The sequence below is a fragment of the Schistocerca nitens genome, chromosome 4, assembly GCF_023898315.1.
Source record: "Schistocerca nitens isolate TAMUIC-IGC-003100 chromosome 4, iqSchNite1.1, whole genome shotgun sequence".
Lineage (NCBI taxonomy): Eukaryota > Metazoa > Arthropoda > Insecta > Orthoptera > Acrididae > Schistocerca > Schistocerca nitens.
Window position 1 is genome coordinate 503,918,213 of NC_064617.1, and position 22,939 is coordinate 503,941,151.

The 22,939-nt window shown below is 38.5% G+C and overlaps 1 protein-coding gene across 1 annotated transcript in view; it reads right to left on the bottom strand.

Moving 5' to 3' along the window:
• Positions 1-22,939, bottom strand: part of LOC126252392 (synaptotagmin-5) — a gene marked incomplete at its 5' end in the record, with an annotated part of 250,182 nt that overhangs the window by 93,652 nt on the left and 133,591 nt on the right. Inside the window, 2 exons of the mRNA XM_049953283.1 lie at positions 7,501-7,620; positions 21,987-22,177. Coding sequence (XP_049809240.1) covers positions 7,501-7,620; positions 21,987-22,177 — 311 coding nt within the window. The remainder of the gene's footprint in view (positions 1-7,500; positions 7,621-21,986; positions 22,178-22,939) is intronic.

Here is a 22,939-nt window from a genome sequence, read left to right on the forward strand (position 1 = left end):
GTCCCTATAGAAATTTAGATGGTAGGAGGGGAGCCAGTGGGTAAGCTATTGAGGTATATATCAGTAAAATGTGCAGATGATAACAGGAACATAAGTGTAATGTGAAGAGATAGCTGTTGTTCATCTACATCAAGAATATGGTGAATAACATTATAATTTTCTCACCAGCATTTTTCAAATAAGCTTTTGTAACAGTTCATATTCTAACTATTTATTGCTTCCAGGTAGCTAATATACACCATCAGAAAAAAATTAATACACCCTTTTAGAGGTTTCCAATTGTAAAGGGACACCCTCCTCTAGTGTTATTTTTCCTCAACAGAAATAGTCGATACCAAAAATATTTTTGACTTTTTAAACAGGTTATGCCAGCTGTTTTTCTAAAAGAATTTCATATGATTTCGTACACAATGTGATGTAATTCAAGCTAAAATCTGTAAAAAGAAGTTACTTTATTTTTGTTATTACAGTTGATGTGTACTAGCTTTGAATGTACAGTTGAAATTATTTTCTTTTAGGAACATTTGAAATTACGAAATATTTGGTACACTTAAAATTTCTATTATTAATTAAGCAATTTAGTGCAATTTATTAAATTTCTGGATTCATTTATAAAATAATAATAGAAATTAATATAAAATCACTTGTCAAGAAAATTTATAATACTGCAGTGTGGAGGGGTGGTGGGTACCCCTCCGATGTGATTGGATGTGTTTTTATTTTTGGAAATAACATTGTAATTTTAGGCTTTGTTGAAGTGGAAATTGTAAAGACAGTGTGATATAGAAAAATGTGGGGGAATAAAATTAACATGAAAACAGAAATTACATAGCAGGCTTACTTCAAAATTTTTTATGTCAATTGGAACCATGAGAGCCCATAATGCCAAAAATTTCAGCTTCAAGAATCAGATACTAGACCGAAGAACTGGAGCCAACTATGAGAAAAGAAGATAAGTATAAAGTTTATTGTAAATCCTACTCCTCCCAAAGCTTAAGAGTTAATTATAAAGACAGAGACAATCAACAAATGATCTGAGGGAAGGATAGATTACACAATTCACTCAAGAGTTATTGCTGCAATGTTGCATGTGAAGTACATGAAATGATGATATTTACAGATCAGTAGCCGAAGTGCTTCTGAGGTACCAGGTATTGACCCATGCTGAAACACCGGAATTAGTATGTGGTGCAGCCTCCACAGGCAGCAACGCAGGCACTTACTCTGGCATCCAGTTGATCATACAGATGGTGAATACTGTCCTGGGATACAGTATGCCATGCCTGGTTAACATGTTAATGTAATTCTGCAAGAGTTGTTGGTTGACAAATCACATGGGTCACTTCTCATCCCATCAACTCCCACACAAGCTCGATCAGATACAAGTCCAGAGAGTGTGCTGACCAGGTAAGTTGCTGCACATCTTGCAGAGCATGTAGAGATTCATGGGCAGTGTATGGATGAGTATTATCCTGTTGGAACAGCACATCACCTTCTTGTTGCAAGAACAGCAGAAGAATGGGTCTAACAGCATTCTGCACATACCAAGCACTCATTAGTGTCCTCCTCCAGAAGCACCAAAGGTTAATAAGAGTTGTAGCTTTTCACACCCCAGACCATCCCGGGTTCCAGTGTGTCTTGAACAAACGCACTCTACAAGTCAGCCCTCACCAGATCTATGCTGTACATGCAAATGACCATCACTTGCATGCAGGCAGAATCCACTTTCATTGCTGAAGACGACAGTGCATCATTCCATTTTCCATGTGATCCTCTGACAGCACCAGTTGATCCATGTACACACATCAAAAAAGTTTTGCATCACCCTCATTCCCAGAACTCCCGAAGATATACGTCGACTGCAGATATTGTATCACAGACACAGTCCCTTTGAGTGTTCAGAGATGTCACTAAACCCGCCCAAAGATGTAAACAATGATGCATGAGCAGCGCCTATTAGACAGAGGGGGTCTGACAGCCAATCAGTTACAGTCATTCCACAAGGAAGAAGGTACACAGCTCATGTTGTCTGTAGTTCAAACATGCCTAAATGGTCAATACCACAGTTTGATCGCATCCGCATTGTTACTTTGTGCCAGGAAGGGCTCTCAACAAGGAAAGTGTCCAGGTGTTTTGAACGGAACCAAAGTGATATTGTTCAGACATGAAGGAGATACAGAGAGATAGGAACTGTCAATAATATGCCTCACTCAGACCTCCCAAGGGTTACTACTGCGGTGCATGACCGCTAACTACAGATTATGGCTCAGAGGAACCCTGACAACAATGTCACCATGTTGAATAACGCTTTTTGTGCAGCCACAGGACATCATGTTATGACTCAAACTGTGCGCAATGGGCTGCATGATGCGCAACTTCATTCCTGACATCCATGGCGAGGTCCATCTTTGCAACCACGACACCATGCAGCACAGTACAGATGGGCCCAACAATGTGCTGAATGGGCTGCTTAGGATTGGCATCACATTCTCTTAGAAAGCTGGTGCTACAGTGCTATGTTAGGAAGCAGAAAATTCATGTGGTGTGAAATGATTATCAGGAATTTCAAGTCTGCATTCAGTAAAAGCCAAGGGTTTCAAGAGAAATGGTATTCACTATGATTGTGACATTAAACTGAAATGGCAGAAAGAATTCGATGTCTACCTGTTTTCTTGGTTGAGACAAAGCTAGCCAGTATAAAAGTGCAGTTGAGTGGTGGTTAGAAGAGGTTTTGGGAAACAAAAGCTATTTGTAGAAAATATATGTTTAATAATGCAGTCTCATTTGATCTTTATCTCATAGTAGACTTGGTAGCTCAACTATTGTCTGGAAAGTTTTCCAGCTATGAATGCCACAGAACTGTGATTTATGCAAGAAAATATGGGATTCTTAGTTAGTTTCATGCTGTATGGATCATCTGAATGATAAATTGTAATAATGTGGAATGAATCATTTTACATTCTCATCACAAATTAATTTGTAAATATGGTTACGTGCTGAACATTTGTAAGGTTTTCTTTTTTATCATCATCATAATCGTTGTCATCATCATCATCATTATTATTATTATTATTATTATTATTATTATTATTATTATTAAATATACAGACCTGAGTTAGTAATTCCTATCCACCACCTTTTACACATTACAACAGTAAAATTGCTTCTACAGAATAAAAACTTTTTCAGTTTGTTTTCAAATTTTTATTTTCATCTGTCAGACATTTTACATCTTTGGGTAAGTGATCAACATTTTAACTGCAGTATTGTGATCACCTTTCTGTGCTAAAGACAACTTAAAGTGGAGTTATGAATGTAATTTTTCCCTCTAGTATTGTAATTATGTGCATCATTGTTCTTTTTGAAATGAGTGGATTATTTACTTCATGAGGGAATGAATATACAGGGAAGCAGTAGTCAGAATGCCAAACTCCTTAAAAAGATATCTACAAGATGATCATGGGAGAGCACCACATATTATTCTTATAGCATGTTTTTTAGCAATGAAGACTTTCTTTCTTAAAGATGAGTTTTCTCAAAACATTATTCCATATGACATCACTGAAATACGCACAATATATCAACTTACTGATTTGTCTCTCTCCAAGATTTGTAATGGTTCTAAGTGCAAATGTGGCTGAACTAAGTTGTTTTAGGAGTTCTAAAATGTGCTTTTTCCAGTTTAAATTCTCATCAGTATTGACATCTAAAATTTTTGAAGTGTCTATCCTATTTATTACTTCCTCTCTGTGTTACACTTACCTCTAGATGTGCAGAACTGAATATGTTGTGTCCTTGTAAAACTGAGACCATTCACAGAAAACCGGTAAATGACACTGTTAAGAGCATTTTTTTAATTTCTTATGTTGCTGCAATTATGCTTTGATTAATTACAGCACTAGTGTTATCTGCAAAAAGAACTAATGCTGTTTGTTGTATATTAGATGGAAGATTGCATATACCATATTTTATGGACTATAAGACATTATGGCAAGACACACCTTAATTTTAAGCATTTTTTAAAATACAATTTTTACCATTTTTATTATTAGATTGAAGCTACACTAAAAAAAAATTCTTAGTTGATAAAACCAAATTGACCTTAAAAATCCCTGAAAATTGTCATCTCAACATTCTTCTTCTACTTTTTCTTTGTCTTCTTCTTGTTCTACCTCTTCCTCTTCATCATCATCATCATCATCATCATCATCATCATCATTGTCCTCTTTATTTGTAAGATGGTCTTCACTGCTATTGAGGGCATTGCTTATGCCACACTTCTTGAAAGATTTAACAATAATGTCTTCTGTCACTCTAGACCACAACTGTTTTATCCACTGACACACTTGTTTGATTGTAGAACAACAGAAACAATCATTTTCTGAAACAGTTTTTGAAAACAATCAATTTTTGACTTTTTGGTCTTTTTACCTTTTACCTTTACCTTTTTTACCTTCTTTTGTTTGATTGTAGGTCATTTTAGAGCTCTCTTTGGCATGAATTCATGCCGGGTTTCATACCTCATGCATCTGTTCCATTCCTCTCTCATATACATGTTAAATGGTTTATTTATTGAGACATCAAGACATTGCAATTGTGAAGTAAGTGCTCCCAGAATAACAGCAAGCTCTGTATTTATCTGTCTCAATTTCTCTTTCACAGAATTTTTCAAATTACTACTAAACTGATATAGTACAAGAAGAGAACTCCTCTTCAATAAAGCACCTTTCATTCTCTCCCACACTCTTAATGCATAATTTCATACCAGCTTTGGCCACAAAACCCTTGTCATGTACGTGAACAACACCACCTGGTAGTATTTCAGAAAGTTTTGGCATTGTTTTGTGCTTGGAAAAAGATTATTGGATTAAGTTTAGTTCCATCAGCACAACATGAAAGGACAACAGTGTAGTTTTTTATATCCACTAGTTTTTATAATCACAGTTTTAGCTCCTTTCATGGCAACAGTTGTGTCACTTGGCACATCAATTGTCAGACAAGTTTCATCCATATTCGCTATTTAACTTAGTTCCACACTAGTTTTCTTTCGATGTTGAATAAGAAAGCAATGGAGAAATAATATTTTCTTTTCATACTCTTGAGACATTCTTTGAGATATTTTGATTTTGGTTCACATGCTAAGTCCATGACACTTCATAAACTTGTAGCACCAACTACTCCACCCTTACAGTCTGTTAAGTTCCACTGTAGTGCTAGCTTACACACGTGTATTTGAATCATTTTTGTATTAATTCCAATGCCATTTTGTTGGTATCTTTGAATCTATTTCAATACTTCATCTTCTAATTTTGGTCATTTTGCATTCTGTCCTCTATTTGCACTTTAAGTAATGCACATTTTTTTTCAGTCCTTCTTTACTAGCCCACCAATCATGAATGGTTTTTCTTGTTGGTGGAGGGCCAAAATGCTGCTCAGATGATCTGTTTCGATATTCATCTGCATATGCCTTTACTTTCAATTTATAGCTATTAACAAAAATATTGTACTGTTACTGATAACACAAATCATCTTTCATTTCAATTTCAGTAGAACTATAGACTGCAATGTATCATAGGTGAGACAGTGTTCTGGATTTGTGATGGTGGGCCAGGAGGGAGACATGTGAGTCTCCGCAACTCATGTTGGTAGCATTGGTATACTGCTGCTTGTAAGTTGAATCCAATATTACCACATAGAGACAGGTTTCCTGTGGCCTTGAATACATAGCCATTTTTAAGACTGGCAGGCATTTTAAATCAAACACTGGACATTTTTATATTAATTTTGAGTATGAGATGCACCTGAATTTTGGAGACAATTTTTTGAAGAAAAATGTGTGTCTTATAGTCTGTAAAATACTGTATGGGGAACAATAGCTGAACTATGATTGTGCCTTGGGAAACTCCTTATGCAATTTCTCCCCAGTCAGAGGAATCTCCCCTGTTTAACTGGTTGAATTACTAAGTACAGTATCCTGCAGTCTTTTGACTATCTGCTGTTCAGTCACATTTACGTGACCACCTGTCAAAAGTCTGAATAACCACACTTTGCAGTGTAGACCACTATGAGACATGCAGGAAGAGAGTCAGTGAGGTTCTGGAAGATACCAACAGGGATGTGGGGCCATGCAACTTCAGCTGCCTTAGGTTTCTCAGATGAGGTTCCCTAGTGTGAACAGCCTGATTGAGGTGGTATCATGGATTCTTGATTGGGATATTCCCAAGGATAGATGCATACTTAAACTGATCCATTGTGCCTTCCAGAATGATGAGATCATCCGGGGAATGCCCTCCAGATTGGACACTTCTGATGACTGTTGCTGAGTGTTTGCTTTCAGACATTTCATGACACACATGCCAATGACCATCTTTCTGATGGAACATAAAATGTGATTTGTCTCAAATGGCCCCCTATGGGGGGCCCTGTTGTGTTGTTGGTGTACAAATTCCAGTTTTTGTCACCAATGAACAGCAGTCAGCATGGGTCCATGAACCAGTCACCTGCTGCGGAAACCCATTCACAGCAACTATTTGCAGCAACTTTTACTGAACAATCATTGAGGAAACAATGTTGGTAGCCCCTTGGTTCATCTGGATAGTCAGTTGCTCAACAGTTGTTCAGCTATTCTCCTGTATACATCTCCGCAGCTGTCATTCACCCCTGTCATGGTGCACCACAGTTGCCTCAGCATGAGTTTTGGATAGCACCATTTTGCTGTGCGTGGTATACTTTAACCCTGGCAGCACACAGACAGACTACGAACTTTGCCATTTCAGAAATGCTCCCACCCTTGGCCTGTAAGCCAGAGATCATGCCTGTTTGGACATCAAGTAAATCACTCTGTTTTCATATCACAACAATGACTACACTTTTTCCATGTCCCCCTCTGACGTGCTTTATATACCATCCACTGCTAGTGCTGCCACCTGCCAACTGTGAATGGTTTTTCCACATTGACAATGAACATAGGTGGTGGCTACGTTAAAGTGATTGGACCATGTATGTGACATTATCTATTGGTTGGCTATGCCATCAGTTCCATAAAATCTCAGTTTATCTAGGAGGATATTGTGATTCACACAGACAAATGGGTCACAGATTATATAAACTGGTGCTGTTTTTTTATTTAATGGTTGTAAAATTTGGCGAGTGAACAGGTAAATGGGGTTCTCAGGAGAGAAATTCTTCAGAAATCCAAACTGATTTACTGGGGGATATTGTTGTTGCTCAGGTGTGATACTATTCTAAAACACATCACCTTCTCAAAAAGTTTGGAAAATGATGTCAGCAGTGAAACACATCACTAGTTACTGACATCTCTCCTATGTCTTTTCTTATAGAGGGGTTTAACAATGGCATATTTCAGTCTCTCTCACAGAGTTGTCTTTTAGTAACTGTGATTTGGTTATCTCTTAATGATTATGGTGTGTAGTATATGAATATATTTTGCAAAACTATGAAAAATCATATAACACAGTGTTCTACTCTAAAATTACTAACCTTTTTGTGCTTGCTGATTTCACCCCACACTTCAACACTTGATGTCACATCTAGATCTTCCATTGACATCCGGACTTCACCTATTACATCATTCCGAGAAAATCTGTCATAGTCAAATACCTGAAACAATTTGTGTTGTCATAAATAATGTGAAAAATATGCCATATTGCTATAACTGTGTAGTAAAAAAGAGGTAAGTGAGTAATTTCAAAAAGGTGCCACATATATTGCACTTATATTGTTTCACATTTTATGATCCATTGTCTTGAGATTTTCAAGTAAGAATATTGAGATGATCATAAGATACTCCAACAGTAATACTATCTGAACAGAATAAACACCTCTGTAAAATTGTAATGGACATGACATGTCAACTGCCCAGCTTTTCCCATAGAGGCATTTCAAAAAATTCATGGCCATAACATTTTACATGGTCACATTAGCTTTGCAAGAAACGTGAGATCCTGAAACCTCACAGAGTTGTTAGTTAAGTCACATGACAGAAGTAAATTAAACATTCATCAAACATGGCTGAAATTGATGCAGGCTTTTCTCTCAGCAAAAAATATGAAATATGTTCTTATAGCTCATTCCTTTACCCTCCAAAACATCATTGGCAGCTTGAAATGTAACAACCACAGCTAGAGAGTTTTGTAGAATCTGATACAAATGTTTACCAATAAAAGCGTATTTTATTATTCTATAGCCTGTCGCTTCAGGAGTTTGACATTTTGTTGCAGATTTGAGTATGTGGATAAAATTGTTAGATGCTAATAAGGTTTTGTTTTTCTTTGAAATTATGTTTCATATTTATGCAAAATAATGCTGGCACTAGGTACACCATTGTTCATTGGGGTAAAAAGAACATTTTTCATATAAGAAAATTACTTTTTGAATGTAGTAAACTCTCATGCTTTGCTTAATTAAGAAGAACAGATGAAAACATGGAAAGGAGATAGGATGGGAAAGAGATAGGTAAGAAATAATGACTTCCAGCTGCACAGGGCACTGTGAAAATGCAAAAGGAAGTGTTGAAAATTTGTGCCAGACTGGGACTTGAACCCGGATGTTCCTCCTTATTTAGAATGACTGCCTTCACCATTTCATCCATGTGGACATGCTTCTGGTCAGACCCAAATTCCCAACATTTCGCTCTCCACATCATAGAAACCTCCACTAATTAACCTCCTACTGGCAGATTCATGATTCCCATAGAAGTTCAGACATTGGTTGCACTTACAGACTGAAACGTTTTTCATCAAACATCCATCATACTCATACAATTATAGATATGAATAGGAGGTTAATGGATGGGAGTATTTGCAGTTCAGTGAGTGGGAAGTTGGGAATTTGGGTCTGATGGGAAGCATGTCCACCTGACCGAGGTGGTTAAGGCAACTGTTTTAGAGAAGCAGAGCATCCAGGTTTAAGTCCCGGTCCAGCAAAACTTTTCAGCTCTCGCCTTTTTCACTGCCGCAATGCACTGTGTGGCTGGAAGTCATTATTTCCTTCCTATATCTTTCCTGCCCTGTTTCCATTGCTTTCATTCCAATTAGTCATGAAGTGAGGAAGCCTATCAGAACTTCCTCAAAGTGCTTGAATGGTTTAACCAATCACTCTGCTGCCATGTTTGATACAGGACAAAAAGGGCTAGAGGTCTTGTAAAAGGAATGGAGCTCGTCCAGTCTGAACTGTTGGCCACTGTTGAATATGGTGAGTGGTGTTTCTTCAGTAGTAAAGGCTGCCCTGGTTCCCAGAGCATAGGAGTTAAAGTCACTGACGGCATCTGGGCAGCATATGGGAAATTAGAGAGAGCATCCATCAGAAATAAATATGTAGCTCCAAGCAAAAACGATATGCATATAGTCCTGTAGCAGATCGGGAATGGGCCATGGAGAACAAAATTAAATACAGTGCTGGTTCCATACCTTTGGGTTGGCACTGAGGACAATCTAGACTCATATAATGTGCCACTTTTCAGAGTGTCAGGCCCTGATTTGTGAGCCTACAGTCTATCATGGCAAATTTGTCCTGCATGTTCATAATGTTTTCATCAAGCTGGAAAAAGTTCCTCTTGCTTATCAAATTTGTGATCAGGACTTATCAGTAGATGCAACAGGGCATGTGCTGATGCATTTAGCAGTGGGCCTCCAGTGCATCATATAATGGTAGGTGCTTATATATAGAGCTCACACCTGTAATCTTTGGACCGTCATAACTGCTAAGTTTCATTGAGGGTCAAAAACTGGAGTTAGCGGTTTGTGGTAAGTGACCAGGAGGAATTTTGTTCCATATAAGAACGAGTGGAATCTCTTGATATTGTAAATAATAGTCAATAACTACTTACCTGTTTGGCTTAATTCACCATTGTTTTAACTGTGTGCCTTCAGGGGACTTACATAGCAGTGCGGTGTGGTGCCTACTACAAGCTGTGAAGTATGTGTAACCACGACTAAATGTTTTCTTGGTACAAATGTGACCAGGCAGACAACAGACCTCACATATTTAGCTTCAAGAACGTTGCCTGACAAGAAACAGACAAACAAAACTGGACCATCTTTTCTTGAAGCTGATTTGTGCATCATTCAGTATAAATTTGTCAATATAATAGATCTTGCCCAAAAGTAACTGGTGCTCCTTCAAATCTTTGAGTGGAGTGTGGTTGTCAGTCACCTTGGTATGGGCTGATGTGGGCATGTGACCATCTTGTTCAGTGTATGGCTGATCTGGTGAATGTTTGGTCAGAAGAAACAAACTATACTTATTTAATTTACATTTAAATGCACTAAGTCTATTAAGCAATCATTTTAAATTGTTGCACTGTTGCTCCTTTATAGCTCCAGTGACTATAATGATTTCTAAATAATTTACAGCTTATGGTACATCTTATATGAGCTACTCTAACAATCAAAATATTACTGAAGCACTTGCAACACCAAAAGGTAATTTATGTTACTGGTATAGACCTAGCTCCTGATAACTCTGCCAGCAGGTCATCCATGACTACAATCAGATAAATATCTACATCAGAGGTGAGTGTTAGTAGATGATTTCAAACTGATAATAACTTGATGTCTATAAATTATAAAGTTTCACTTTAAATATTACTTTTAAAGCAAATAGCATGGGCCTAGCCTAGAAAAAATAAGGAGTCGCATTAGCTTGCAATGACATACACTTCAAAGTTTTGTGCACAAATCTAATAAGCATCAAATAAATCATAGTACTATACATGAAGCTTCCAAATGTGCAAATGGAATACTGTTAGGGATTATGTGAACTGAATCTTACATTTGAAAACCACAGCTGGTAAAGGTGTCCAAACCGAAAATATTAGTTGCTACTGTTGAAAGAAATATAATTTTTTTATTGATTTACATACATGTTTGTGTGCAACTTTAACAGTTGGCATTTTGAGGCTAAAGGCTTATTGCTGTGTGACACTACATGATGTTTGTTTGTCTCTTAAGATAGTGAGCTGATAAACCAGTACCTCTTAGTGTTAATTAATGTGTAGTAGTGATGAATCATAGCAAAGGATGTGCACAACTTTGACAAATTTCTATTTGCATTCCTAATCAGTTTACTTGCACTTTTGTGTGTTGGTGCCATGGAATCTGCAGATACTAACATTTTCTTATCAGCAATTGACTTTAGGAAATGACTGTGTCTAGGATGCACTTTATTAGGCCAGAGTCAATACTGATTGCACACTGGGCAGCTGGCGAGTCAATGTTTATTTCATGTTGTGCCTCTGATGCACTTTCAAATGATGAGCTATGTGAAGAACCTCACTCCCATTAATAACACACTTTTTAAGAGCACTATCTCAAACTTCCTGGTTGGGAGCTAGACACACAATCACACCCCCAAATAAAAGAATTAAGCATAAGACATTTTACAATGTGAACACAGAAAATTATAATGTCAACTGAGACCATTTAGATCAGCTGTGTGAGTCATCTAGCCAGTGTGGGGGATATCACACTGTGAATTTTTATTGCTACTCTTAAATTTTCTTCTGCTTCAATTTTTATCTGTAGTATTCATGCAATCACTATTGTGGCATAGATACCAAGTATAATCATTACAGCAGCAGAGGATGTTTGTTCCCATAATATGTGCTGACAAAGAGCTCCTGCATGTCATCAGAACAGCCAACAAAGAGTGTTAGAGGGAAATTATATGCTAGCTGCAGGACGTGGCCAGAGTTGGCCATCAACTAAGCACAATGTGCGACCTCTCCTCTAGTCCTCTCTCTCCTTATTGCTCTCAGAATTTAGTTCCACTGCAAAACGACAACTTCCATGACCATCTTAACTAAGAAGTGGTCAGTATTTCTACCCTGACCACGCCCAATTGTATACTACAGGGTGCCCCAAAAGTATGGAAACACTCTGATAAAATCCAAATGGAGTGGCAAACAAGGAAACAAAGTCCCTACACATGAGGAACGGGAAGGGGGAAACTTTATAGGCTATGTAACCAACATGGCGGCCATCTTGAAAGCCGCCATATTGGATTCAACTCCAAAATTTCAAATGGGAATGTGGTCATCTGACATATCAAACAGAAAGAGAATTTCACCAGAAAAACAATGCCATTGTTATTTTAAACATAGCTTTATTCATTCTCGGGTTAGAGCCAATTACTTGCAGCAGCAGTGGGACGCTCGGCAGCATGAGTATTACATACTGAGAAGTCATAAAATGGAGCCTGAAATGGTGCAAAGTGACTATCCCATGCATGATATGTTACATGTGTTTAACTGTTAGGTATCATTTACTCATTCTAACGTTTTAATCATTGTTTCCTTATTTACACATTACAAAATGTCCTTAACACATGAAGAACGCACTGAAATCATCTTGATATCAGGAGAAATAAGCACACGGGTCATTGCTGAGGATTTCAATAGTCATCACCCAACCAGACAGCCCATCACTCACAGCGCAGCTGCCAAGCATTTGGCCAAATTCTGAGCAACAGGCTCTGTCGCAGGAAGAGACTGGAAGACCAAAATCCGCCACCGATGAAGCAACAACAGTGAGTGTGTTGGCATCATTTAGCAAGAGTCCACAATGGAGTATTTGTCACCTGTCACAAGAATCTGGGGTTAGCCGTACCTCCATACTGCGAATTTTATCGTGGTACAAATGGTACCCGTACAAAATTCAGCTGCTCCAACACCCAAACGAGGATGACCCAGACTGTTGGGTACAGTTCGTAGAATGGGTGACACAGCAGCTGCAGATAAACCCACGTTTCCCCTATCAGGTGCTGTTCAGTGATGAAGCCAGTTTCTTTATCAATGGTGAAGTGAACAAGCAGAATCACAGATACTGCTCTGACACAAGTCTGCACTGGATAGATGCTTCCAAAATGGTCGACTCACAAAAAGAGATGGTCTGGTGTGGTGTTTGGGGTACCAAAGTCATTGGACCTTTTTTTATTGATGGCACATTAACAGCCAACGGTTATCTGAGGTTATTGGATGAAGAAGTGTTTCCCTCATTGTTAACGGAGGACGGAACATTTCTGGAATTCTTCCAGCATGATGGAGCCCCACCACATTATGGGCACAATGTGCAAGCATACCTGGATGTGCAGTTCCCTCAAAAGTGGATTGGTCGTAGGGGTGCTGTGGAGTGGCCACCACGTTCACCAGATTTGATTCCTTTGGATTTTTATCTTTGGGGTCATGTCAAAGCACTGGTTTATTCTTTGAAAATATGGGATTTGCATCATCTACAGCAGCGCATTGTTGATGTGTGTGATCAAATTCAGCCAGATGTGTTGGTCTAAGTTCATCAGGACTGGGTTCAGAGGATAGCATTAACAATCCAACATAATGGACAACATATCGAGCCATTCCTAAGACTGTTGGTGGTCTCTTAGGACTGTGTAACATCAGCGTAATGTCTCTTCGGCACATAACACACATGCTGCCAAGCGTCCCACTGCTGCCACATGTTACTTGCTATAACCCGAGAATGAATACAGCTATGTTTAAAATAACAACGGCATTGTTTTTCTGGTGAAATTCTCTACCTGTCTGATATGTCACATGACCACATTCCCATTTGAAATTTTGGAGTTGAATCCAAGATGGCGGCTTTCAAAATGGCTGCCATGTTGGTGGCATAGCCTATAAAGTTTCTCCCTTTCCGTTCCTCATGTGTAGGGGCTCTGTTTCCTTGTTTGCTACTCCATTTGAATTTTATGAGGGTGTTTCTGGACTTTTGGACCACCCTGTATAATTGGGGAATATAAGTAACAATGATTTTAAAACTCCCTTTGGATGCCCATTTCCCTGACCATTCCTGAAATTAACTACCACCAGTTGCCGTAATTTGGTGTCAAAAGTGGGATCCCCCACCTTTTGTTCCAAAGGGAGGCTGTGAAATCACAGCAAATGTTTGGCTATAGCGGTTCCTTCAAACGCTGGTTGGGTGGTGAGAAAAAAAATCCAAGCAGTCAGTGCAAACTTGTGTGCCATGCTGCTGCCATTTCCTAGTTGTGCACCAGGGCATTCTTGCCTTGGCCGTACTGGCCACACAGCGCCTAGGCGGATACCGCTGTCTGTGGTGAAACAAAGTCCACCATGCCATGGTGCACAACCACTACCATCCATACAGATGTAGCCGAAAGACAACCAGCCCTGTCTGGGGCCATAGTGTGAGCACATACTGCTGCTGTTGCAGCCTACACACTATGATGTGTAGAAGCTGAGCAGCACTGCTACAGACCTGGATACTAAGCTACACTGCCATCCTCTGCATGTCTCATCTCATCACATTGTGCTGCTTAAACTACTGTAAGTGTCACAAAGCAATGCTGCCCATTTGAAGATATCAAGGATTCAGAAAACAATGGAGAAGAGAACTGTACTTATATTCTCAGTGTCTGGGCCGTAGGGAAATGGTGCAGTTTTCCTCCACATTTATAAATAGATTTAGTCTGAAGTTTTGAATGGAAACAATGCCTAATAAGCCCACCCGGCTAGCTGCGTGGTCCAATGTGCTGCTTCCTGAGCAGGAAGGCATGCTGGTGCCCAGTATGAATCTGCTCAGCGGATTATGTCAAGGTCCGGTGTGATGGCCAGCCTGTGGATGGTTTTAAGGCAGTTCTCCATCTACCTCAGTGACTGTGGGCTGGTTCTCCTTATTCCGCCTCAGTTACACTGTGTCGGCAATTGCAGTACAACACCATTTCCACATACGCATACACCATAATTACTCTACCACACACACATTTGGGGTTACACTCGTCTGGTATGAGACATTCCCAGGGGGGAAAGGGGGGGGGGTCCACTGGGGCCCAAACTGCATAATAACTTGGGTTCAGTATGTGGCGGCAGTGGGGTGGGTGGACTGCTGTGGCCTGTTGTGGTGTTGTGAACCACAGTCCTACAGCAGGATGAAGCCTCTTCGTCGTTTCTTGGTCCCCAATTTAATACACACACACACATACATACATGCCTAATATGTGGTCACAAAAAATATTGCAGAGGTGGGCAGTAGTGATTCACAAAGTTCCAGATAGCAGTTGTATAAATGTTGAATTGGAGGAACAGCTACATGCAAATTAAGAGCTACCATCTGCTCACAAAGTAGACTCAAACATTTAGGCAACACTTGATGAGTCTGTAAGGCACATTGATGGTGCCCAACTACATTGCAATCTCGCATAATAAACAGTTTTTCCATTGTACTTTAATTCTCTCATTTTTGGGGAAGAACTCTGAGAATTTTGCCATATTTCTGCAAAATGTGCATGATATTGGAAGAATCTGTTCTTGGACTGATGGGTTACAGTTAAAGGTTGCACAACTAAAAGCTTTGTAGCTATCTGAAAGCTATGTAGGATCAGCTGAGCCTGCAACATGCTGGTAGTCGTGATATCCTGTCTACTCTTTGTCATTCGACAGGGTAAGATTGAAAACTTTTGCCAGCTACACCTGAACTACCTGGCAGATTAAAACTGTGTGCCAGACTGAGACTCGAACTCGGGACCTTTGCCGTTCATGGGCAGGAGAGCTTCTGAAAAGTTTGGAAGGTAGGAGATGAGATACTGGCAGAAGTAAAGCTATGAGGATGGGGCATGAGTCGTGCTTGGGTAGGCACACCGTTTTAATCTGCCAGGAAGTTTCATATCAGTGCACACTCTGCTGCAGAGTGAAAATCTCATTCTGGAAACATCCCCCAGCCTGTGGCTAAGCCATGTCTCCACAATATCCTTTCTTTCAGGAGTGCTAGTTCTGCAATGTTCACAGGAGAGCTTCTGTAAAGTTTGGAAGGTAGGAGATGAGATACTGGCAGAAGTAAAGCTGTGAGGATGGGGCATGAGTTGTGCTTGGGTAGGCACACAGTTTAAATCTGCCAGGAAGTTTCATATCAGTGCACACTCCGGTGCAAAGTGAAAATCTCATTCTGGAAACATCCCCCAGGCTGTGGCTAAGCCACGTCTCCACAATATCCTTTCTTTCAGGAGTTCTAGTTCTGCAAGGTTCACAGGAGAGCTTCTGTAATGTTTGTAAGGTAGGAGATGAGATACTGGCAGAAGTAAAGCTGTGAGGATGGGGCGGGAATAGTGCTTGGGTAGCTCAGTTCTGACAGCACTTGCCCACGAAATGCAAAGGTCCCGAGTTCGAGTCTTGGTCCAGCACACAGTTTTAATCTGCCAGTAAGTTTCATATCAGTGCACACTCCACTGTAGAGTGAAAATCTCATTCTGTACACATGAACTGTTTCATTTCATACCTATATCCTCGGATCATATGAGGAGAAATGATGTGTTACTCATTACTCATAATGGCAGAAGTGAGACCACCAGATGCATTTATTAAAGGAATCCGGCCACAGATTAGTAAAGAAATAGAATTTCACTCATCCTCATCTTTAGAGACTGTGTGTCTCAACTGGTGAGAGGAGAGGCTAACCATTTTGTCTCATCATCTTCTGATAGTAATGACATCTACTGTTAGTTCACAAAGAAGACAAACTGCAAACACTTAGGACACACTGCCAATAACTGTTGTGCTACTTGATGTACATACTGTAGAGAGATTAACCACATAAGTGCCGCCTGCAACCATTCACATAATGGGCAAAGCCAGGGCCACATGGGATTTTGTGGTTCCAGAAGTGTGGATTGGAAAATACAAGATAGCCTAGTGTCATCGCCAACCTGAGTTCTTGGTAAAACCTGTTAATCCTATTAGTTTTCAGCTGTTAACTGTGGTGCAAACATGATTGTGAGGGGCAACATTAGAGGCAAATCAGTCAAAGTTTTAATAAACACAGGTACCAAAGTGAGCTTACTACTTTTACATGTGAGAATAATTCAGCCTTCCTCTAGTACATAATAAAAGCATCACTGGAGAGAAAACTTACCATCACTGCATGGATATGGGTGCAGTAAATAGTGTAACCATCCCAGACATACCTCCTCATTTAGACAAAACACTTGACCAACTGGGAAATTCAAAATACTTCAGATATCAACAGTTCCTCAGGATAAACCAAACATGGCATCTGACATGCCTTCTGGGCTTTATGAGTCTTCCTCAGAATGCCTTTTCCTTTAAGAAATGCCTTCACTATTTTTCAGAAGCTTGCAGATTTTTTATTGTATGGATTCACACCATTCATGTGCTTAGTGTATCGTGATATATCATTGTTTGTTTGCAGATAATTGAGGAACATGTAGAATGGTTGAGAAGTGTATCATCAGGACTAATAAGTGCTAACTTCAGTTTAAAACTGGAGGAGTGTTCTTTAGTGTATCATCAGGCCTAATAAGTGCTAACTTCAGTTTAAAACTGGAGGAGTGTTCTTTATCAATGTCTCAGATGCAGTATCAGGGCAATCTACTAAGTGCTGACTTGAGCTTAAAGGGAGTTTGTGGCTTCTAAATTTAGAAGACCAGTAGTTGATTGGTGCAACAAGCTGTAAAGCTGGGTGAATATGATTATGAGGACCATCATGAACACAGAAAGCTGAACCAAACTGTGGATACACTTAGTTGGAAAGTCCATGTGTTACAAATGGAAGAGTTATTTATTGCTGAATTGCAGGAACTGCAGGAAAGTATGGTGCTGCCCCGCTCTAATTTGTGTCCAAATTTGGCATTTTGTATTGTAAATCTCCAAGAGGAACCCAACTGAGAATACTGGAAGCACTTCAGTGTCATTTTATTCCAGCAGTATCCAGACAGCATTCAAGCTTTTCATAGCAGAAAGTGGCATGAAGACTTGAGCGGCAACAAAATGCTGCAGAAATGGCCAACACATAATATTGAAGATTGCATCTGCCTGAATCCCTTGTGCACAGCAAAATAAGCCCAGAATTCCCATGCAAGCATTACTTGAGGCATCCAGAACCTTTGAAATACTAGCTTTGAACATCATAAGAAAATTTTTACAACCATAGCAAGAAAATAAGTAGACATTATTGATTATTGATCACTTTTCATGCCACATTGTTTTGTTACTGATTGCTGACATGACAGCAGAGACAATGGTCAAAGCTTTTGTTACACATTTGGTTCGACTTTTTGGAAGTACTTATACAATAATATTAGATGAAGGGATGAATATCATGTCTTCATTACTCATTCACCTGTAAATTGCTGTATGTTGAAAAAAGGAGAATGATGCCTTTTCATCCCAAGGTTAACAGATGAGTTGAACATGTGCACAAAACCACAGCTAAAAGGCTTCCTTATTATGTCAATAAAATTCACAATTAGTGGGATAAGTATTTTGTGTACATTGTATCTGCCTGTGACAGTTTGTATCCATGAGGCAACAGGACACACACCCCTTATGAGGTTATGTACAGACAGAAGATGAGCTACTCTTGTAGCAGGACTGGAAAAGCTGCCAGTGCATAATGACTCAAGCAAAGTTAAAAGGTTAACAAGGGGACGTAAAACTGTTTGGAGAAAGATACAACAGAATAATTCCATGGAAATCACTAGGCATGTAAAGAGGGATAATAAATATACCACTTTATTGACTATGCCACTCTACTGACATGGGCCAGGGCCCTACTGAGAAACCCTGCATTTAAAAAGGGAAAAACCAAGAAATTCTCCCAATATTTTGAGGCACCATACCTGATTTTGTGGCTCATGTCAGGTTTGAATGCTGACTTACAATTAGCAGACCCATTATAACTGTACATTTTGACAGGGTGAAGCCCTATTATGGTTATTTAACACAGCCACCAGCTGTAATTGCTTTTGATCCTTGATCAGCTATATATATATATATATATATATATATATATATATATATATAAATTCTGAGTACCTAATTGATACTCATTGTATTCTAAACATACATATGGATTACAATCAAGAGATTGAATTTTGTTTTCTCAAACAATTATCACTGAAAAACCACATATCTTAGTGCAGAAATATTAACCCATTATTTGTCAAGTCCCGGATTCTTACATATTATTCCCTGATTTCTACATATTCACCTTTTTCTTCAACTCATTAGCTGACTGAATGTGTAAGACACAGTCAATGTTCACCACAACATTTCTTGAGGTTATTAGTCAGACTTGTACTTGCACACTAATACACAGCCCTGCACACTACTATAATATACACAATTGCAGGGCCACACGAGGATAGGTGTCAACTGCTGTCTGTAAAGGGACACCCTCCTCTAGCATTACTTTTCTTCAACAGGAGTAGTCCACACCAGAAATATTTTCGAATTTTGAATAGGTCAATATTATTTCAGCTGTTTTTCTAAAAAAATTCTTATCATTTTGTATACAATGTGTTATGTTACAAGGTAAAATCTGTAAAAAGAAATTACTTTACTTCCTTTGTTACAGTTGATATGTACTAGCTCTGAATGTTTAGTTAAAATTATACTTTCTTTTAGAAACATGTGAAATTATGAAATATTTGGTACACTTAATATTTCTATTATTAATTACACAATCTGATACTATTTATTAAGTTTATTTCTGGATTCATTTATAAAATAATAATACAAATTAATCAAATTTCATTTGTCAAGAAAATTTGTAAGCCCTTCAAAATATTGTCCCTACCGCAGAGTAAAGTAGTAGTGGGCATGCCTCTGATGTGACCAGATGTGTTTTTATATTTGGGAAGAACAATGTAACTTTGGCTTTGTTAATGTGAAAATTAAAAAGACAGCGTGATGCAGAAAAATGCAAGGGAGTAAAATATTTGTGAAAATAAAAAATACAATGCAGGCATACTTCAAAGTTAATTATGTCAGTCGGAACTGTGAGATCCTAAAATATGAAAATTTCCACTTCAAGATTCAGCCCATAGATGTGAAGAACTGCAGCCAACTATGAGAAAAGAAGATAAGTAAATGTTTATTGTAAATCTTACTCCTCTCATATTTTTTAAAAAGAGACTATGGTAGTGACAACAAATCATGGGAGGGGGAGATTACAAGTCGCACATTGGAAGGCAGTAATAATAAAACATAGGACTGTGTACACTCCGCTGACTGAACAGACAAATGCTCAGACATCTGTATCGCCGTGCTAACACTGCCCATTGTTGCTGCAGGTGAAAATGTAATCTACTTTCTGGGTACTTCTTGCACATGTTACCCTTAGCTATTAAACACTCAACATGGGCTTCATAGCTAAGAGTAACATTTATTTAAGCATGAGATACCCTAAAACTTCTACAGAGAGAAGGGAGATGTGCAGGTCCCCTAGCCAATCTGGGTCCAGGGGATATCATACATTTTTGTTGCTAATTCAAAATATGCTGACCAAGAATTCCCTACATGCCACCAGAACAGCCAATAAGGAGTGTGGAAGGGAAATCTTGTGTTGGCTGCAGTATGCAGCCACAGTGTTGGGCCATATACAAACATTCTATCTAGTTCTGGCCTCCAGCTGTGTATGACATGCAACCTGTCCTCTCTCTCCTAATTTCTCTCGGACTTTGTCCCATTGCAAAACGACATCTTCCATGACCACCCTGATTGTGTAGTGGTGCTTCATTCTACAGTGAGTATACCCAATAGGTATACCATAATGAGAAAGATCTTTTTAAAACTCAATATTTATTTTAAACACTGCCTTTGGATTTTCACATCACTGACCATTCTGACATAACTCCCACCACTTGACACACAGCCAATCAAGATTTATATGACTGTTTCATTGTCTCCTGACACTGGCTAAATTTAGCCTAGCTACCATTACGTACGGTTACATCTTCAAATGAATAAACTATGCAAGACACTGAATGATAAGATACTAGCCTCTGTTAGTGGTCATAGTTTGTGACACAGATCATGTTTCTGACAAATAGAAGACAATAACAAAGCAGACTGAACATGTGTGTCAGAAATGTTCCTATTCTTGCAACACAGTAGAAATCATTGTAGATATTTATTCCAACTTTTCCTCAAATTGTCAAATGCCAGAAAAGTAGATGCTGAAAATGCTTGTGTATGTTTCACTGTGTTGATGCTGATAATGGAACATTATCCTGCTCTGCTGTGCACTTCTGCAGGTAGCTCTGTTCTTTCTGTAGTATCTCAAACAGTCTCTAAATTTGCTGTTGATAATTGGCGTTGAAGAATCAGCTGCTTCAGTTGCAATCCAATAAAATTTGCATCCATCATGTACTACTAACATGCAATGTTTTAAGTTCCTCTTTGCCACTTACGTTTTGTAGCCTCATATCAACTAGGCATGTCACACTGCCACTAACAATATGGATATGGAAAGCGAGATTGACACCAAGTCAATAGCCAAAAATGAGTAGAAAGTGAACTTTATGATCACAAGTAACATGAGCATAATGAATGAAAGTCACACCACCAAACACTCTAAAAAGTTCTGAAAGCAAAGCCCACATTCAGAAAGTTAGGTGAAAACAGTTTTTGAGATATATTACTTAGTAACAAAATATGAACTGCTTGATGCACCCATCATCATGACGGGTATTTATTTATAGTAGAAGGCCAACAGGTATCATCATGTGATATGTTAGCCATGGCCCCAAGGCTTGTGCCTGCGAAAGTTGGATTTATGAGTCATGCAGATAATATCACTACAATTCTCTGAGTTCATCTCCATATTGCAGGAGTGCCAGAGTTACAGATAAACACATATAGTATACAGAATTGTGTGATAGCTTAATTTTACTAAAATGAACAGATTCAACAGAAGTTTTATTTTTACTTTTGTATATCCTGAATTGTTTCATATTCCTGAAAGTTCTGCTTGTAAAGGAATCTAAGAAACGCAATGACTGATTGAATGAATTATGCAGAAAGGTAAACTCTTTCAAAATATTTGCGTTTTTGGCTGCTGTTATCAACTAATGTACACTATTTTTCTGCTTCCTGTTCATTATTAAATAACAGTAGTCCACAATGAATATCACTGTGTTTACTTATTTGTTTCATTTTAGCACAATTCTCTAGATTATTATTAATTGATGGAAAATATTACCTGTAATACAAGTGTTTTTTCCTGTAGATCCTGGTGTGATACAGGGAATTTGAAATGCTGATTAAAAAATGGATTTGGATCATGACGGTGTATGGCTGTTTGTCTTTTACGGTTGTCTACAGGTGGCACAAGGCTGAGTCGAACATATGGATCACTGAAACCACCTTGTTCACTGCCTGCAAGGTCATGTGCTGAAAAATTCAACCTATGATTAATTTATTAATGTAATCAATATGCTTATACACACTATATAACTCAATATTACATGTGCTAGTTGTTATATTCAAAGCCATTGAATGGTAAAACTGAGGCAGTTTATGAGGAAATATCTGTCATCACTTTTATAGCATGAAAGAGAGAGAGAGAGAAAGAGAGAGGGGTGGGGGGAGGGGGGTTCCCAAATGAACTGTGAAAGTCCTGGAGTATTAATAGCAAGGAAAGGAGACATTAGTTATCTATGTTCATAATGTTTATTAGAAAGAGCAGTACCTGAAATGTCATGACAAATTTTGGGATTACTGTTACATTTACAAAATCATACATAACCATGAATACTGACAGCTTCATATTACGACCGTAATGACATTAAAAAAAAGCGGTGCACAGATGCATGTAGGATGGAAACATTCCTGAATAAATGCAACTGTTTTGCAGAATACAATCACTGAACTCATATTTTCAATAATTATCAATAATTTATCATTAATTTCATTTATTACATATTCATCATGTTGGAAATTATTTTTGCCATATGTGCAACAAGGAGGTGTTATCATTTTCTTTAACATTTGCCTCTCCACAGCTTGCTTCTCGAAATCCAATTTAATGTTATAACATTCGGGCTCAATATTTTGCAGGATAATCATCAAACAGAGGAATCATATACTATTTTCTGGCCTATGAGTCTAGCAAAGGGCATGTAATTTTGTTGTAAGAGCCCACTGGCAAGTACA